Raw genomic sequence first — 19,082 nt, forward strand, 5'->3', positions numbered from 1 at the left:
GCGTCGACGCCCACGACGCGCATCCCCGGCGACAGGAGCGCCGTGAGCGTCGCTTTTTGAGAGTTGGGAAAACTGAACTTTCGACGCGCTGCCGCTGGGCGTCAACCAATCAGAGACGATCCCTCCGCTGCTACGTCACTACGAGTGATCCGAGCACCGATGCGGGCCGGCCAGTGTTGCTAACTTGACGACTTTCTCGCTAAATCTGGCGACTTTCCAAAGCCTCTTGGCGACGTTTTTTTGTCAAAAGCAACTAGCGACAAATCTAGCGACCTTCTCCGGTGTACTGGAGACGTGACAGGACGTCTCGTTGCTGTCGTCAATGAGCAGCGGGTGCTGCCGTGAGCCCCTCCCCCGTCCCAAAGCACTCACAAGCGGTCAGTCTCACGCAGCGCTCCCCGCTGCAGTCAGAGCAGAGAGGAGCAGACCAGCCAATAGCCACTTTTCCGACGACGACGCGGTCTAGCTTTATTTAACAAATAAAGCCGAGCCACTCTCCTGATGCGATCCGCCATAGCTGGAAACAGAAATCAGGCTCCCGCGCGTCAAGAGCGTCGTGAGCTTTGTGACCACCTGGTGTCAAGCGTCGTGCTTGAAGCGTCACAAGCGTCAGCTTCGAGGCGTCCCAAGCGTCGACGACGCCCGCGACGCGTCCGGTGTGAACGCACCATTAGTCAGCATTCTTGGGATGCAGCTCAGCATTCTTCTCCCTCCAAACACGAGTTCATACCAAAAAGTTGTATTTTGGTTTCATCCGACCTCATGACATTCTCCAGTCCTCTTCTGGATCATCCAGACGCTCTGCGGCAAACTCCAGACGGGCCTGGACTCGTCTGGCACTGCAGGGTTTGATTCCCTGCTGGTGTGGTGTGTTACTGATGGTGATCTTTGTTACTTTGGTCCCAGCGCTCTGCAGGTCATTCACCAGGTCCCCCCGTGTGCTTCTGGGAGTTTTCTCACTGTTCTTATGATCACTTTGATGAGATCTTGCGTGGAGCCCCGGATGGAGGGAGATTATCAGTGTTCTTGTATGTCGTCTATTTTCTAGTAATTGCTCCCAAAGTTGATTTCTTCACACCAAGCTGGTTGTCTATAGTAGATTCACTCCTTCCAGCCTGGTGCAGGTCTATAATCCGGTTCCTGGTTCCCTCGGACAGCTCTCTGGTCTTGGTCATGGTGGAGACTGGAGGCTGTGGACAGGTGTGTTTAATACAGGTAACCAGTTCAAACAGGTGCCATTAATGCAGGTAACGAGTGGAGGACAGAGGAGCTTCTGAAAGAAAAGGTTACAGCTCTGTGAGAGAGAGATCCTGCTTGTTCGGAGGTGACCAAATACTTATTTTAGACCGTACTGTTCAAATAAATTCTTTACAAATCTGACAATTACCAGATTTTTTTTCCACATTCTGCCTCTCACAGTTGAAGTGTAGCTGTGATGAAAACGACAGACCTCTGGCATCAATTGAAGTGGGAGAACTTGATCAGTCGGTGGCTGAATAAATACTGTTTTGCTCCACTGTATGTCTTGGATAAAAAGGGCTTTAATGCAACAGAATAACTCAATGGTAACCATAGGTAAAACTACAAGAAATAGGTAGAAATGCTGAAATAACTAGAATCAAAACAAAGCATAACTGTTTAAAAAAAGAGATAGAATGGCTTCTAAGGCTGTTTACAGCTTCATATTTAAAATTATGTATTTTTTACCCCGCCTTATTTGACGTTCAACTTTTTATTTCCATGTGAAACAATGATTAAAGGAATTTCCCTCCAGGATTAATGAATTATTTCTATTCTAAAATGATACAAATTGTTCAAAAATGCTGGAAAAGAAGGATAAAGCTGCTAAAACCAGGTACTGAAACAGCTGGAAATGTAATGAATTATTCACCCCCCAAAACTAACTGAAACCACATAAATGCAACGTAAGAGTTTTTGTACACGTTTTTGTACACGTTCCAAAGCTACTGTATAAACTAAACTTTAGAAGCAGCGTTGGTCTTATTTTAGAGGTTTAAACATGCTTTGCGGCTTCAGTTAGATTTAGTTTGGTGGAAAATGGCTCTTTCGGTCGTACAGGTTGCAGAGCCCTCTGCCTGACCTTTGACCCCTTTACACCTCTCAGAGCTGCAGGATCCTGTCGGGTCAAAAGATTTCCACGCTTCAGTGTGCTGAGAGAAAACTGAACATCCGCTCAAGTTGATGCAATGTGAGATTAGTGGCAGGCGGATCTGTGAGAATGAAACATTAACTCGTGTAAACTTCCAAAAGGTTCAAATTTAAAAGACGCACAACCCCACTTTCATCTTTGACCCAACATCTTAAGTTTAGTAACCCTCTCCTGAAACTCAATTTCCCTTTTTCCCCCCCATTTCAGTCGAAAAGTCATGGCCGCTCATCGAGAGCTGGAAGTTTTCCACCGCAGAGGAAAAAGTTCAAGAAGCTTCCTGCGTTGAAGTTCCGTCTTTCTGTCGCCCCCAAGGAATAACTGAAGGAGGGGAACTTTTAGAAATGTTCTAACACGCTTTCCTTACCGCCAGGTGAAATGTTCAGTTTTATGACTTTATCTCAATTCTATAAAAAAATAAAGCTGGATGTTGTTTTTTCAGTCCACAGTTGGAATTTGAAGCATTTTCTTTCATTCCTGATTCAATTTTGTTAAAAAAAAAAAAAAAAAAAAAAAAGAGAATTAAAGGTGAAGACAAACGACACAAAGTCAGATTTGATGTAAATTAGAGCTTTTAAAATTATTCAAAATAAAATAGCATGCATTAACATATCAGGCTTCACACAACGGAACAATTCACACATTAAAAAAACGTTAAATATCAACAAGGTCACGATGTTGACGTGTTATAAAGTTAGTGATAACTATTTCTGTAGTAAAGGTTTGATGGTGTCTCGACCTTCAATGCATAGACAGGAGATGTGTTGCTGGACATCAGTCGGCCATGTTTTAAAAACATGCAGAAAACCAAACATTATTACTTTTCTTTTTTTTCCTAAACAGTTTCTCGTCTTTCCTCCCAAACAGCAGCTGGCAGTCGTTTCTAAAGCAACTCTGAAAACAAACCCGGGAGACGCTTTTTCAAACAGGTTCAATCATCCAAGTCGTCCTAAAGAACACAGCAAAGCAAACCCACACACGGACTAACTACATCACACAGCAGGGGTAAAGAAAATAAAGAAAAGGAGGATGTGTTGGATTCGGGCCTGTCGGTTCAGCGTCGGGTCTTTGCGTACACGGAGCTGTACGCACGGTCCACTTTGGGGCAGAAGCGCTTGGTGTGCGCTCTCTCCCCCGTGGCTCCACACAGCGGGCAGACGTACTGCTGCAGGTAGGGGCAGAGCACCTGTCCCGTCTGGCTCTTGAGCCAGTGGGACCCGAACACCAGCTCGGACTCGCCGTTGTGCTTGCAGAAGCTGCAGAACATGCGCTCCGGGGAGGCGGGCGGCGCTCTGCCCTTCCTGCGCTCCTTGGGTTTCCGCGGACCGGCGGCCGGCTTCGGCCGCGCTGCTTTTGGCGCGTCTGCGTCGAGCGACTCGCGAGGACCGGAGAGGCCAGGTGAGCGCAGGGGAGTCAGGGAGTCGCGCGGGGTCAGGCGGTCATCGGGGTGAGGCGCGTCTTCGTGCGCGATGTGCAGAGACATCAGGGGCCCGCACAGTCCTCCGGGATCACCGTGCGCGGGCCTGCGCTCCCGCGGGGGGGTCTCTGCGGGACTCCTCCGGGTCTGGATCGCCTTGATGGTGTCGCACAGGCCCATGTAGTCCCTCCACGGCTGGAATGTTTTGCTCTCGGACTCCATGAAGCGCGGCAGGTGGTGGAAAAGTTCCCAGACGAGTCCGTTCATTCTCGGTTCCTCTGATTCCGCGTTTCCTCGCTGCGCCTTCTCCCTCGGGCAGATGTTTGGATGTCCCGTCCAGAGCTTCACCGGTCGCTGGCACTCACCTTGAAGTTGTAGATTGATAATTGATCTCAAGTGGTCATTGTCTGAACGCGCGCAGCAGCCAATCACGTGAGCTCATGCACAACGCGTGCAGGTTTTCAGGCCTCACCAATCAGTACTCGTTGATGGAGCCTCCTGTTTCACTTAACTAAATCTCAACAGTTCCAGGATTTAAAACAAGTGAGACAAGAGACAAAAGGTTACAGGTGACAATATTTTCTAGTGTGACTTCAAAAGCAGTAGAAACTGGGTCAGTAATGAGACCCAAAGGCCAAATTCAAACAATTAGAAACTATTTGAATCAATTGAAACATACTAGAGGTTACAAGAGTGGAAATATTCATTTCTTGCTTAAAGAAGCTGTCAGAAACATTTTGAAGAAAAAAAAATCCACAGAAATGGCCTCACTCAAGATTTTAAAGACTGCAGCACAGAGCTCCATCATCCCAATGATGCAAAACAAAACGTTCTCATGTCAGATCACCTTCATCCTTTGATCATGTTAAAGTTCTGAGTATGAAATATCTGCTCAGCACACCCTGGACATGAGCGATCTCCTTCCACTGGTCTCATCAGCTTTAACCCCCATCATGCACTTTCACAGTAGCATTACCCATCAACCATCACGCCTTTTCACGGTTTAATGTTGTAGATTTAGAGTCAGGCAAGAAAACAGCATTCAGAGGAAAATAAATCTTTATTAGTCATTAATAAATTAAAAAAGATACGCATTCATAAAGTGGCACTGTCTTCATCCCATTGTTTCTGTCCACCTCTGGGTGGAGAGAGACGTCTCCGGATCTGAAAGGAGATCGTCGGAGACAGCAGTGAACAGCAGTTACAGCAAAATGAGAGGAACGTTTGATGCTGGCGATGTGAACAATGACACTAGAGGGAGCACAGAATACCAGCGAGTCCAATGTGCCGTTCAAGACTCCTGACAAACCAGTTTAATAGAAAAACCACCCTGAAAACTACATTTCATATTTACCAATACAAAAAGACACTTCAGTGGAACTGAATGCAACAAACCCCTGCTGTGACTCCACTCACCTGCATCAGCAACGCAGACCCAGAGCCGAGAAGAGCTCTAGAGTGCTCGGTGTCTGAACTCTGACTCCAGGCCTAACTGATCCAGGACTAGTAGCGCTGAAGGCCGATGTCGAAGACGGTGGGGTCGCGGGGAGACAGCCAGACATGCTATCGGTTCCCAAATCTGAGAAATGTGGAGGTGAACCTTCAGTTCAGCACACCAAGTGAAAGAAGCAGCAGCAGCAGCAGCGCCTCACTCACCTGAAGCGGAGCTCTCCCTCAGGTACAGCTGCTTCAGCAGAGAGGCCTTCTGTTCTTCCACATCTCGTCTCTGTGAGCACAAAACTCACTGTATTATTATTTTAGGTCAGACTGTTGCAAATTAGAGGTAAACCCATCAGATGGCTAAAAGTTTGAAACTTCAGCCTAATAAAAATGGTTTTGTCTCACATGATTTAAGTAAAATTCTTGTTAGAGCAAACATTTCAGACAATGGAAACAGTTCAGAGCACTGTGCATTATTTCAGCTGTCTAATCTGTGCCAGTAAATGCATCCTACCAGACCTGATCACCAGAAAACTGACCAACCAGCTCAGTAACTCCTCAAGCCTTATTTTCACCTCTCTGCCCAGTCGAATGGCAGCCTCGGTGAACCTTTGCCGCTCCTTTTCAAAATTAGTCTTCTGATGCTTGAACTCCGCATGGCGCATTTGAAGACGTTCCCACTCTTCTAAAAAATAGGAGTCAGCGAGTTCAGAGGGAACAGGAGACACGAGGCTGTCCTGCAAGAAGAAAATCACACAGGTCACCATTTATTTCTATTTCCAGGGAGAATTTGTGTAAGAAAATCACAGATTTGCACCTGAAGCAGCTGCTGCTGAAATCTGACCAGCTGTTGACTCTCTTTCAGGTCAGCTGCTAGTTGAGCCAAGAGCTTCTCCTGATCAGTACGTCCACTTTGACCTGCACTCGGACAACAGCATATGGAGCTTTTAACATCTCCCCATGACGTACACATGAATCTGACAAGTTCAGCCTGAGATGCTAATCATTCCCTTCGGAATAGAGAAACTAAAACATGCAAGACCATGTCAGTCCAGGAATATTACAGATTCTTTTATACAAGTCACAAGATATTTAACTGCCTAAACGCTGCCCGGTTTGACGTTTGAGAGACATTTAAGAAAATAAATAAACTGAATACATTGGAAGAAAACTCTCGCTATTGCCTCTTAAAGGAATACTCCGAAGATTTTGGACCCACGCCCTATCCCGATCATTTACAAGTGAGATAAGCTCATAAATACCTTTTTTTGTGTCCGTTCATCCAGTGCCTGGCTAACAGCTGTTAGCATCGTAGTTAGCTTAGCTCAACTACGGCAGGTGAAGAGGAGACAGAGCCAGACTGAGAAAGTGGACAAAATACTCCTTCCAGTGGTCCAGGGGACGGCGTATTAGCACGTGAAGTAAATCCGAATGGTTATAAAGCATTTTAAAAGACGTGTTTTCTTTTCAATCCGTTAAAATAATGTTTTGATCCACACAGACCTGCGCATGCGCAGCGCTCCGCGGAAGGATATGCTGGAGCACAGCAGTAGAAGCACAGACTCAGCCGCTGTGCGCCTGGTATATCCTTCCGTGGAAAACTATGCTTGTGCAGATCTGTGTGTCAAAACGCTATTTTATAACCATTCGGATTTACTTCGCGTGCTAATACGCCATCCCCTGGACCACTGGAAGGAGTATTTTGTCCACTTTCTCAGTCTGGCTCTGTCTCCTCTTCACCTGCCGTAGTTGAGCTAAGCTAACTACGATGCTAACAGCTGTTAGCCAGGCACTGGACGAACTGACACAAAAAAGGTATTTATGAGCTTATCTCACTTTGTAAATGATAGGGATAGGGCGTGGCTCCAAAATCTTCGGAGTATTCTTTTAAAGTCCATCTCTTCTAATGATGCCTTTTGCAGGAGAGCTGAAGAGTCTAAAGCTGAAGCCTTGGTCACAGCACAAGCAAAAAGTCATCGTATTTCAGTCTTCCTGAGCAGTCCTCCATCTCACTGGATTGTGTTGTTTAAAAGTTGAGCTTTACCATCAGACGAAACCTGTTGGAGCTTCTTCTGTGCCTGCCTCCAGCTCTGGACCACCCCTCCTGTCACATGTTCCCCGAGGGCCACTTCCGCTTGATCCATTGACTTCCCTCCATCTTCAGGAAGCTCCACAGAGTTCAGCACGGTCTTAAAACAAATGTTTTACCGGGGAAAAAAGTATCAACAGCTCCATTTTGGTTCACACATCCGAACACACGGTCCATTTAACTGGTGGAGCTTTTGACCATTGAAGTCGGTCTTGCACAGGAAGTGGAGTTTTGTCAGTTTCTGTTCATACAAATGTTCTTGTTGATGGTATGATTGTTTTATCTGTCCCTGCATGTTGTAAACCAGATCTGTCAGTTATAGATCTATAGCTGCGGACCATAACGTCAATGCAAGTGTCCAGTTAAGAGTTTATACAGACTTGATTTAGCACATATGACACAACAGTATGTGCATTTTGTAAAATGAACAATTAAAAAAAAAAACATGCACTAGACAAGGGATTATTTAATCCCTCTGAGTTTGGAAACAAGCGGGTGACTCCTGACCTGCTCCATGTCGACCCGGAGCGAGTGCAGTAGTGAGGTGAGGCTGTGGCGCAGCTTCATGGCCTCCCTCAGCTCCGCCTCTCTGCGCTCCAGCATCACTCTCAGAGCTTCGTCTTCATGTCTGCGTCACGTCAGAAAAAGCAAGTCCAGATGAAGAGGGGAGGCCGAGGTGACGGGAGCACCTGAAAGTAGCAGGACCCATACTTCACGGCGGCCTTGACAGGCCGGACCACTTGCTCTCGTTTGCTTTTCGGTTTGTGCGGAACGTTCAGCACCTCTATGGCTGCACAGGAAGGTGACGAGTGATTCAGAATGTCAGAATTTTGAGTAAACACGTGGATGGATCATGGCGTTGGCTGGACAGAGCCGGTCTCACTTGGTCCCCGGCCTCTGGGTCTGTCCGTCAGCTGTGACAGACGCTCCTTCAGCCGGTTCGTTTGCAGCTCCCGCTGCCGCAGCTCTGCCTGCTGCTGCCGACACTGCATCTGCAGACGGGCACTCTGGCACCAGGGAGACGGTTATCAGCAGGAGCCGATGGGTTCAGTCAGTCATCGGTGTCGTGCTCGCGCCTTACTTTGGCCCGCTCACTTCTCAACAAGTCCTGCAACCGTGCAGCATGCTCATCCGTCTCCCTCAGGTGCTCCTGCAAAAAATAAGAGCTTCATTGATCAGAGGTTTGTCTCACACCACTGTGTTTGGATTTTCACCCACTCTCAGAGAATCTTCTTGGTCACTGTGCCCCCACCAGGAGGCGCTGTTGGTCAGCTCATTCTCACAGTTCTGGCCTGGATCCATGTGCGTGGGGGAGTCTGCTCAGTGCACCAGACAGAGGGGGGGAAAGGAAGTTAATGGCAGATTAATGATGGTGTGTGGGCAGAAGAAACGATAAAACATGGCTGTTTTTCACGTGTTGTCAAGGCGTTTCAGAGCTCAGCTGTCAAAGACCAGACAAATAACTTAACAAATAAATCCCAACACGTTCACAAAATACAAGTATACTTTAAAATATAACTTTTCAACAACAATAGCTGCTTTTACTGTCAGATTACAGATTAAATCTTTATCGTTTTCACACTGATTTAATTTTCCACAGTTGATCCCAGAGCAGACTGAACCATTTCTCACCCGAGTCCTCCTTCTGTCCTCCAGCTGTCCTCAGTCCAAACCCAGAAGACATCTGAGGGGTGGAAAAGTGTCAGGTTCAGATTCAGAGTGTTCTCATGTAGTTCAGAGGCCAGTGCAGCTGCTGTTGGTACATATCCTCACTTCCTCATTCAGCTGCCTCCTCCTCAGGCACCAGGTGTTTGCACTTCTGCTAATCATCTCTCACAAAGACCAGGAGGTCTCCAGTCAGCCAATGAAGAGCCTCCCTTCTAAAAAAGTGCTTAAAAGAAAAAAAAAAAAAAAGAAAAAGAAAAAAACACACGTCAGTGTTACACTTCATTTCAATGGGCTATATGCACAGCTCTATTACTTCCTGAATTTCAGACAGCACCTTTATTTCCTGTCTTTCATGATAGGGTTAACTGATTAATCCAGGTGTGTCTGGCCATTTACTGAGGTCAGACACACCTGGATTAATCAGTTGATCCTATCGTAAAACACAGGAAATAAAGGTGCTGTCTGAACTTCAGGAAGCAATGGAGCTGTGCATATAGCCCATTAATAAGAAGAGAATCTTGTGTTTCAAACATTCCCATCCTGGACCGGACCACGTCTTGACAGAGATAGTCTTTAATCTGTAGCCAGAGGCGTCGCTACGGGGTAGGCAGCACAGGTATTTGCCTAGCGCCCCGAGCTGAAGGGGGCCCCGAGGGACGGACATCAGTCAATTTCAATGACAAATTAAAGGCGCTGCACTTGACACTGCAACGACAGCGTGTCGAAAACCCCCCGCATCAGGCCCTTTTCCGAGTACTCACCGGTTAGTTGCTAGTAGTGGGCCCCGACAGACGGTGGATATCAGCAACACAACTTGACAATGGCATGTCGGGAACCGACCTAATGGGGCCCCAATACTACCCGGCTTGCATCGTACAGTCAAGTCGGCCCTAACCAACTCAGCCCTAAGTCGGCCCCATGCCTCAAGTCTCATGCATTTCGGTCTTTTGCCATGCACTCACGCCACACGTTGTATTTCTCACGCTGAAAAAAAAATAAAAAAAAATAAATACCAGTAAATTTGTCTGGTGCGCTGCTGCTATGGAACTGTCATTCACTGCTTTCAGCCTAGTTTTTCCTCCTGGAAGTCCACCTGAGACGACATGAAGTTTGTGCAAAGAAAGAAGGAACCTTGTTGATTCTGAACTGAACTGAATGGTGAGTTGTGCTATACATATTACAATGTCAAAATGGTTTAAATGAAAGTGCATATTGTGAAATGTTAATATTTACATTAAACGATTTAATTAAATATGATGCACTTTATTTTGTTTTGAAAAAAAACAAAAGACCTTTAAAAGACACATTGTTACCAACTCCTCACTTAGTAACATTCTGAACGATGTCATCTTGTAATTTGTATAGAGGCTCATTTGCATATCTAGGTAAAATTAAATGGTGACGTCATTCAAAATGATACATTGTTGCAAACTCCTCAGTCAGGAAGGTTCTAAATGACATTTTCATACAGAAAGAAGGAACCATATTGGTGCAAAGTGAGTCACGTGAAGTGACAGAGCTCCAGCCATAGAGTCCTGATCATTCAAAGGCAGCTTTTAAATGGAAGTACAGATATCTATTGTCATACATCTATTGTGTTTTATTATTCTTTTGCAAATGTAGAAATACTATCTACAGTTACAAATCAAATTTGATTGGTGCCTTGTCTCATGTTATCACACAGCAACATTTGAATAATTTAGATTGATTTGTATTAATTGAAAGTCCTTTTTTTGTCCCACAGGGGGGAAATGCAGTGTTCCAGCAGCACAGAGAAAAGAAATATAAATGGAATACAAATGTGAAATGTGAAATTTACAAAGTTCAACAATAAATAAAAAAAATTAATATAATTCAAATATAAATTTTGGATAGATATAATTAAATAACAGATATAAACTAACAGATATAAATTAATAATTTGCATATACATCTAAGACAGATATAATTAAATAAGTAACAGATATAAGTAACAGATATAAATTAAATATTATTCAAATATACTTTTAAAACAGGTACATATGTAGACTATAATAATAATAACAGATATAAATTAAATATAATTTAAATATACAGTTAAGACAGACACATGTCAAAGATGCCTAGCGTCCGTCGGAACTCTGTTTCACATGTTATGGGGTTGTGTCTGCTTGAAATCATACTGGACTCATATCATCACTGTGACCTCTCGAGTTTGTGGACAGACCATAATTGCTGACCCAAAGATTTGGCTGCTCGGGGACATTGTTCAATTGAAACAGAACTCAAATAAGAAACATTTCATACTGTTAGCAGCAACAGCTGCAAAGAAGTGTATTCTGAAGAAGTGGAAGAGCACAGAACCTCCTTGCCAGAAACATTGGTCCAATGAACTCTTGTCATACTGCACTCCTGAGAAAATCTTGTACTTGATAAAAGGAAAACTAAATGTCTTTGAACTGATTTGGACTCCATTTTTGAATGTTTTGAGCCAACTTGATATGACCACTGATTAGTTGTATCTGCTTGCTGTTGTTATTCTATGTATAATTTTATATTGTTGTTTTGTGGAGAGAGATTTATTTATTTATTTATTTTTTTTTGGTGTGTATATACTGTTTGTATTGTTCTTTTTTATTTTGTAGTTTTTCTAAAAGTGAAAATTATAAATAAAATGTTTAAAAAAAAGACAGACACATATGTACAATATAATAGAAAAATGTGAGAAACACAAAAAAATACACACAGGAGTTTCACAGAGCTGAATGGATGATGGATGATGATAATGAATGACTGCACCCCCCCACCCCCCCCCCCCCCCCACCCCTCCTTTTTTGATTGACAGGTAAGTGAGAGGCTTGCAGACTGTTTGAGTCCTCCCAGTTCCATAGCAGCGGTGCACCAGACAAATTTACCAGTATTTTTTTTTCACCGTGAGAAATACAATGTGTGGCGTGAGTGCATGACAAAAGACCGAAATGCGTGACTGCCAGGCTCAGTGCGTGAGACTTGAGAGCCCTGCCAGTTTGCATGGGGCTTGGGGCCGACATGACTGTAAGCCGTTGCATCAACGTGCAGTCAGTGATGTCAAACACACACAATGAAGCGGACATATCCCTCAGGGCACGCTAAGAGAAGAAAAATCAAGAAGAGGATGAAAACAAAAAAACCTGATAGTGTTCAGTGAGAATGTGTAAGCTATGTGTGTTACTTTATAAAAACGTTAGTGCCAGTTAGTCCAAGGGACTTTGTCCCAGTCATCCACCACCAAGCACCAGAAAAGTAAACTGAGTCCGTGCAAAGTGATTTCATCCATTTTCTTCAAAACATATTAATAAAGTCTGTATATAATCATTCGCATTATTTGACAGCGTAGTTAACAACACACTTCTGTGGTATGACGAACTTAGAGCACACATTTACCTCTGCCAGCAGAGGTAATGTAATCGTCATGGTTTGTTTGTCTGTCCTTCTGTCTGTCTGTTGACAACATAACTTCCAAACTATAGCACGGATTATGGCCAAATTTTCAACGCTATTAATTAAAGTATTTCTTTGCTGATCCTTCGTCCTGGACTTTATTCATCATGATTCTGGGCCCGAGGAGCCCCACAGTCCCTCTTGCCTAGGGCCCCCAGGGGGTCTAGAAACACCCCTGTCTGTAGCTCTGCAGCAGCAAACCGTCATCTCACTCAGCAGACAACTCATTAACAGTGTCTTTGCCTTTTTAATTAATTGCACTTTTTTTTAATTTACTTTTAACTACTACTGATCTCACTACTGATGAAGCCATAGCAAAAACAATGCTTTAAATCTAATTTCTGAGAAAGAAAACTCAGACAGAGAAGCAAGTTTTTTGAATATATCATTGTTGAGTAATTTTAGGAACTTTTTTTTCAGTTTGCTGTTCTCCTTGTATTCACTTGCTCTTCTTATGAACCACTATACCAGGGGTCTGAACCTGTGGCTCTTTAGTCCCTCTAGTGGCTCCACAAGCTTTCACAACATGAAACATGTTACACACACATTTAGTCAGACACCACAGTGCTATTCAAAATGAGTCATGTAATGAAGTGCCTATAGTTTCTTAAAGAAGTGAAAACGTAAACTTGTTGAAACAGCTACAGTTTCAAAAATTATCAGCAAAAATGCTTCAAGAGGAACAAAAATGTTAAAATAAGATACAAAAATAAGTTGAATGTATTAAAATGTTCACAATCCTGAACTGTATACTTTAAACTTCTTAAATGCATCATAAGATGTGCATCAAAACTATATATAAAACTTCACGAGCTCCATGAGCCTCATTTTAAAGGTTAAATGTGTTTTGTGGCTCCAGACCAACTTGACTTGGTGGAAAGTCGCAACAATGGCTCTTTGGTCATAACGGTTGCAGAGTCCTGCACTACACCAGGAGAAATTCTTCCAAGGTGAAATTTGCTGATGTTTGATTTGTGATCCATGATAAAATCACTGTTTTTTTTAATCACGTCTCATCAGCATTAAAAGAGAAAATCCCATTTGTGTCCATGTAAAGTCAAAACAACAAAAAGTATTCATCTGTAACACTGAACATTTAATTAATAAACTTTATATTGCACAATGTGTAAAAACAGAGGTTCATATAAAGTCAGACTTGCAAGAAAGAAAACTTATTCATTTATACCAAATGCTGATGGTAGATCTTTAAAACTCGTTGCTTTCTGAAGATTTTGTGGCAGTAAGCGTCAACCAGCCACAATATTATGACCATTAAAAGTAGACTACTCTATTTAGTCTTTTGTGAGGCACAATGTCTCCAAACCTACAGATTTTGTGGAGTGTGCACAGCAGCTTGAAGAAATCTTCCTGTGGAGTTCAGCGTCTGTCAGGACGCCGTTTTATTCTGTGCTCAAAAAAATGAATGAGGGAAATCAAACCGGTAATCTCAACATCTTTATTTTCCAAGTAGTTACAAATATCAATAGATTGGTCTTGATTTAAGGTTCACACACCGATACTGCACATTTCTGACATGTAATTATATTACTTTGCAAATACATTTGCTTATAATTTGTGCTTTTAGTCATGTTGCACTTATTCAACATCAGAACCAAAGAGGCTCTGACTGTAACATCTCCTGTGACCTTTTCTTTTTTTCAAGTTGCAACATCCTACTGAAGGCGTAAAGTGATGACAAGACAGCAACAATGAAAAATGTTACTCAAGAACATTTCTCTTCGGCTCTTCGCACAGAGGACTGATTTTAAAAAAATTACATCCAGCATCAATGTTCAAAAAGTTATTACATTTTTTTTTTAAAGTTGCCCTCAGCAGTAAAGCTGAAAAAGATACACACTAACAAAGTGAAAGGTAGTTCAGCACGACTTGAGAGGAAAATGTTTTTTAAACCCCGCAATTCTAAGGGATACATGAACGTCTGTGTATTGAAAGTGACAAATATTTTCTCATCTAAGAAATGTGCATGAAAGTGTTTTTAATTTAAGATAGGAGCATGTATAGGTTAATAAAGGCAACCTGAACAGGTTTCAGATATGTACAGAGAAGGGTGAACATGTTATTACAGAATAACATGCATTTCAATGGAAAAAAAAGGATGTACCATGTTACTGTACCTCATTACCAACACACGAGCGGTTTAAGACACCAATCGGTTCAGTGAAACACAGTTTAATCTGCGTTCCGTTTGTAGTGTTTCATAAAAAACAGTACAACATGTAGTGTATGAGTAGAATCACATGTTCCTCTTCCTGAACAGAATCTAGTTGCAATTATTATGTGATTGTTCTTCCACCTAATGTTGACGTGAATGGAACTGACTGAGAAGGAACACTGGCGTCGGTAGAGCAGACCAGACCTGTAGTGTGAAGAATACACCTGGAACGGATTAATCATTAGTCAGGTTAGTGTTGAGAACAACTTCTCCATTTCTTTTTTCTCCAGCATGTAGAGTTTGGCCCTGCTTTCAACACGATAGATGGGACAGAGAGATGTATGATAACATTATTTTTGGCAAAGAAGTGGAACGGTGACCCTCCCAACCCCCCCACCCCAAAAACCCCTGGGGATTCCTCCCCTGCTGGTGGATCGACAGCGACATCAATTAGACGTGAAGAAAAGCCTTCAGCGGGAAAGTTCAGACGTCCTCCATGTTTGCTTCTTCTGCTGTTGACAGAAAAACAAAAGGAGAGCTGGTCAGCGGTTGAGATGAAAATCAATATTTACAAGTCATGACGATGCAGTGGAGAAAAAGTGTCTTTAGGACAATATGTATTAATGAGAATCAGTTCTGTGGTGCGGACGCTTCTGTAACAAGTGGGGAAACTTAGACTAAAGCAAAATAAATCACAGATATCACAGTTATTGTTGATGAATGAGCTGAAAAAAAATTAAAGTACAGCAGAGCATTCATAGCATACACAAATATTTTGGTTTTGCCATTATTGTCCTGTTAAGTTGACTTTTAAAAAATACTTGAAAACTACATTTTTACACAAACACTGCTTGATTCCAGGAGATACTGAGGAGATAAGATTCCAGTTTATGCGTTTGTCACTTTAAATAGGTTATAATGGATCAAATATCAAGAGGCTACAATGTTACACTGTGTTGTATTTGGATGTAATTCTTCTTCAGAAGGCCTCCAGACAGGTGATTTCAATGTTCTGGGATCTGGAGCGTTATGTGTTTCTTTAATAACTTGGCTCCTCAACCAGTTTGAGAGGCTACAGTAACATGGAGGGTTTTTATTCTTATTAGTTTTTAGTCTGCGATCAGCCACAACTAACTCCAACAAATAATATGAATGAGAAGAAAAACTATTCTAGGAGGTTTAAAGGGGTTATGGCTATAACTTCAACTTTATTATTTGTCTCTTACTGGGTGATTTGTTGTGCATCAGTAACAAGAATGTAACTAAAACAATAGAAAATGCAGTAAAACAATAAAACAGTAAAAAGAGGTTACAGACAGTCTTGATTATGACATAACTGGACTTTTTGGTTCCATTTCGGTCGACATCATTTGGTCATGAACTGGCTTGATTAGCAGATTCTTTGGATTTTGGCGTTTTGGGGAGAACACTCTCAGCTCTAACCCTCCAGGTGGCTCTCAGCTGTAACAGGCTGGGCCTGGTTTTGACCCAACGCTGAGGGGGCGTTAATTTGTTCTGTGTAATTAACAGCGCAGCTTAACTCCCCCGTCTTAAGCCTCAGAGGGGCGACGGGCGGGCCCACCTCAGAACAGGGAGCAGGACTTCGGGGGTCTGAAGGGATTATCACTGGAGGGCACTCCCATCAGAAGAGGGTCCTTGGAGGCATTTTGCAAGCAGAAGTTCCTCAGATCGGCAGCAGCCTGGGACACCTGCAGAGATACGGCCAGCTGTGTGAAGGAGCGCAAAAGGCAGAAAAATCCCACGTACAACGAGAATGAAGCCATCAGCAGAGACATTTCATGTTTTCAGTCTCAAGAGTCAATTTATTTGTATTTTCATTTCATATTGATTAAAAATATCATCGTGAAAGGGAATAAACATGCAGGCATGGTAAAGCTAAGAGCAATAGTCAAATTTAAAGCGCTCCTTTCAAATGAAAACCGCCCCGTGGCGTTTGCTCAGAGATAAACCGGAACGTGGCTCAGGTGGTTGAGTGGTCCGACGAGTTGTAATTCAATCCCTCGATCGGGGGACGCGATCCCCCGCCTTCAAGCTTTCTACCCAGGGTAAAAGAGTCCGCACTAAATCCTACGTTGCTGTCCAGTGGCACTCGTCTGGCAGATGTTACTGCGTGAATGTGAGACGGCAACAAATGAAAATACGGAAGAAAGGCTGCCGACGTGCTCCGTGCACGGTGAGCGTGGTATGCTCAGTGTCAACAAGGCGGCTGATGTCCGGGTCTCTAAGTAGACGTGGAGGTAAATCTGTTAAAGTACAATCAGAGGATAATTTACATGATGCACGAAACCTTTTTTTTTTTTATTTTATTAAATTGAGGTTTAAATTGAGAAAAAACAAAAACATAATTCAACTAATGATTTATGCACATAGGTGACTTACATGAATATATGACTGGATGAAAAACACTTTTCTTCTTCATTTAATTCAATGTTTTTAATCCAGCACTTAAATTCTTTTTTTTTCTTCATTTACTTATTTTAATTTGATAAAAAACAATTAGGATTCCCAAATATTTCACGTTACTCAAACAGAAAAACAGAAAGGAGCAATTGAGACAGCAGATTATGTTTAAATACGTTAACTCAATATATTCTAGACTTGGAATCATGATAAAATAAATGATATACATCAGTATCAGTAGAGCTTCAGTCACTGCTTGATATGACAAAGGATCTGCTTGTCTCAGGATTTATTATCATTAATGTCACATTTTTAGGAAACTTTCTGTGTGGATTGGTTCTGAAATCAGAGCAATGAGGCTGAATAAAGCAGGACAGAAGGTGGATGAATGAATGGAAGATGGCAAACTTTAACAGTAACTGAGGTACTTTTCAAAGAATGAGTGTCAGTTATAAACAAGAATGTAAAACTCTTCTGTCGCAGTTTGAAATTGTCCAAGCCGCCTGATGCAGGCGTTCACATGACCCCGTTCTTATTTACATACACAGACTGACCGGCTACTTTGTTTTTGCATGACATTTGCAGGCAGCAGTGCGATATAACGGAGGGAATGCTTCCAGTTTGACTCTATGCAGATCTCTTGACCCATTTCTTTAGGTTTAATGTCAGTGTTTTCTCCTGTAGTGAAAAAGGATATGAATGTGAGTGACTGCTCTCAAGTTTTCCTATTGAGTAATGAGAAGCAGTTAAATCGAGTCATTAATCTTTTCATCCTATAATTTATTTTAAATTGACATTAAATTGCCAAAATACACCTGTGCTGTAATGATCAAAATCACAATGAGAAAAACAAGCTGGGACACTTACAAAAAGTTGGATTTATGTTTAAAGGACCTAATTCATGTGTAGAATGAAATGTGCACAAACTATTTTCAGATTTCATGCACGGAATATTTGGATCGAGGTCAAAGAAAGATGCATGACTTCTCCTTTCCTGTTGCCTTTCAATAAAATGATTCCTCATTATATTCTCTTGAGCTCATTTATTTCATTCATCTTCTTTTCCTTTATTTTTATTTGGACAGTTTTAGCTGCTTTACATTTCAGCAGCAAAGCGATTCAAAGTTAAAGAGGAGAAGTGCAGAATATTGAGGGGATGCAGAGTGGTGCAGTGGAGCAGTGGTTAGAGCTCCTGACTCACAGCAGGGCGGTCACGGGTGAGTGGAGTTTGCATGTTCTCCCCTAGTGTGGGGTTTATCCTCCCACAGTCTGAAAACATGTAATATGCTAGGTTGATTGCTGACCCTAAATTGACCGTGTGTGTGAATATGAGTGTATGCAGCTGATCCTGTGATGGACTGTGATCTCTGCAGGTTTCATCCGCCCTGCTTCAGATAAAGGTGTAGATAATAGATCACACAGCGGAGACACTGAACTCAACAAATCATGGGTCCCAAAACTTACTTTTACAAAACGTACTACTTTTTTTTTGATCAAATGACACACATTTCCTGACTTTGATGACTGAAGTGTTGTTGTTTGCCTGCACTGAGCCTTTTGGGTCAAACTCTGTCAAGTTAAAGTTGGAACTGATCAGACACTTGAGAGGCGACAGTTCGAAAATGACAATGTTGCGTTTCTGAGTCCCGTGTGTCACTTTTTGGGTCCAGCGTGTCACTTTGTGAGTCCCGTGTGCCCGTTTTTGAGTGCCGTGTGTCACTTCGTGTAACTTTGTGTCACTTTACGTCTCCGCCATTCAATAAACGGGCTTCCGTGTTTGTGTGTCGCCGTCTCCCTACCTTGATCCTCCGGATACTGGCCTCCAGCCGCAGCTGCTTCACGGCCCTCTGAGCGATGATCAGGTTGTTGCTGGCGTTGTTGTTGGACATGACGGCGGCTGTCGACGGAGAAGCGCTGAGCTGGGGGCAGTTTTATGGAAAACGACCGCGACCGAGCGGAAATTAACCCCAAACTTCCCCACCGCAGAGCGAGAAACATCAGTCACCCGGAGGCCCCGCCCCCTCCCAGCCACCACGCCGACACGATTGGACGTTCTACCTGTCAATCAAAAGCACAGCCCTTGAGGCCACGCCCCCGGGCATATTGTCCAGTATTGAGAGTTTCCTCGAGAGCGAAGCCAGAGGGTAAAGAAAACGACCTTCAGCCTCTGCACGGCCTGACTTCAGGCTGCTTTCTGCACCGATCTGCAGGATACTCCTGTAGCAAATCATTCAGTGAATAGAAACAG

At 43.0% G+C, this 19,082-nt stretch overlaps 2 protein-coding genes across 3 annotated transcripts; both read right to left on the reverse strand.

Moving 5' to 3' along the window:
• Nucleotides 1–3,221: 3,221 nt before the first annotated feature.
• Nucleotides 3,222–3,851, reverse strand: LOC115389834 (nanos homolog 3-like). Its single transcript, XM_030093403.1, has one exon. It carries the CDS (start codon nt 3,849–3,851, stop codon nt 3,222–3,224), a length of 630 nt encoding a protein of 209 aa, XP_029949263.1.
• Nucleotides 3,852–13,682: 9,831 nt separating this feature from the next.
• On the reverse strand, nt 13,683–18,845 carry LOC115390922 (guanine nucleotide-binding protein G(I)/G(S)/G(O) subunit gamma-5-like). Of its 2 annotated transcripts, none has more exons than XM_030094970.1 (3): nt 18,634–18,845; nt 15,996–16,122; nt 13,683–14,922 (listed from the first exon to the last, which is right to left on the reverse strand). In XM_030094970.1, exons 1-2 carry the CDS (start codon nt 18,721–18,723, stop codon nt 15,997–15,999), a joined length of 216 nt encoding a protein of 71 aa, XP_029950830.1. In that variant the 5' UTR covers nt 18,724–18,845; the 3' UTR covers nt 13,683–14,922; nt 15,996. The 2 variants fall into 2 exon arrangements, with proteins under 2 accessions (XP_029950830.1, XP_029950829.1); XM_030094969.1 differs by having other exon boundaries at nt 13,683–14,925; nt 18,634–18,842.
• Nucleotides 18,846–19,082: the final 237 nt, after the last annotated feature.

Source organism: Salarias fasciatus, chromosome 6 (assembly GCF_902148845.1).
Source record: "Salarias fasciatus chromosome 6, fSalaFa1.1, whole genome shotgun sequence".
Taxonomy (NCBI): domain Eukaryota; kingdom Metazoa; phylum Chordata; class Actinopteri; order Blenniiformes; family Blenniidae; genus Salarias; species Salarias fasciatus.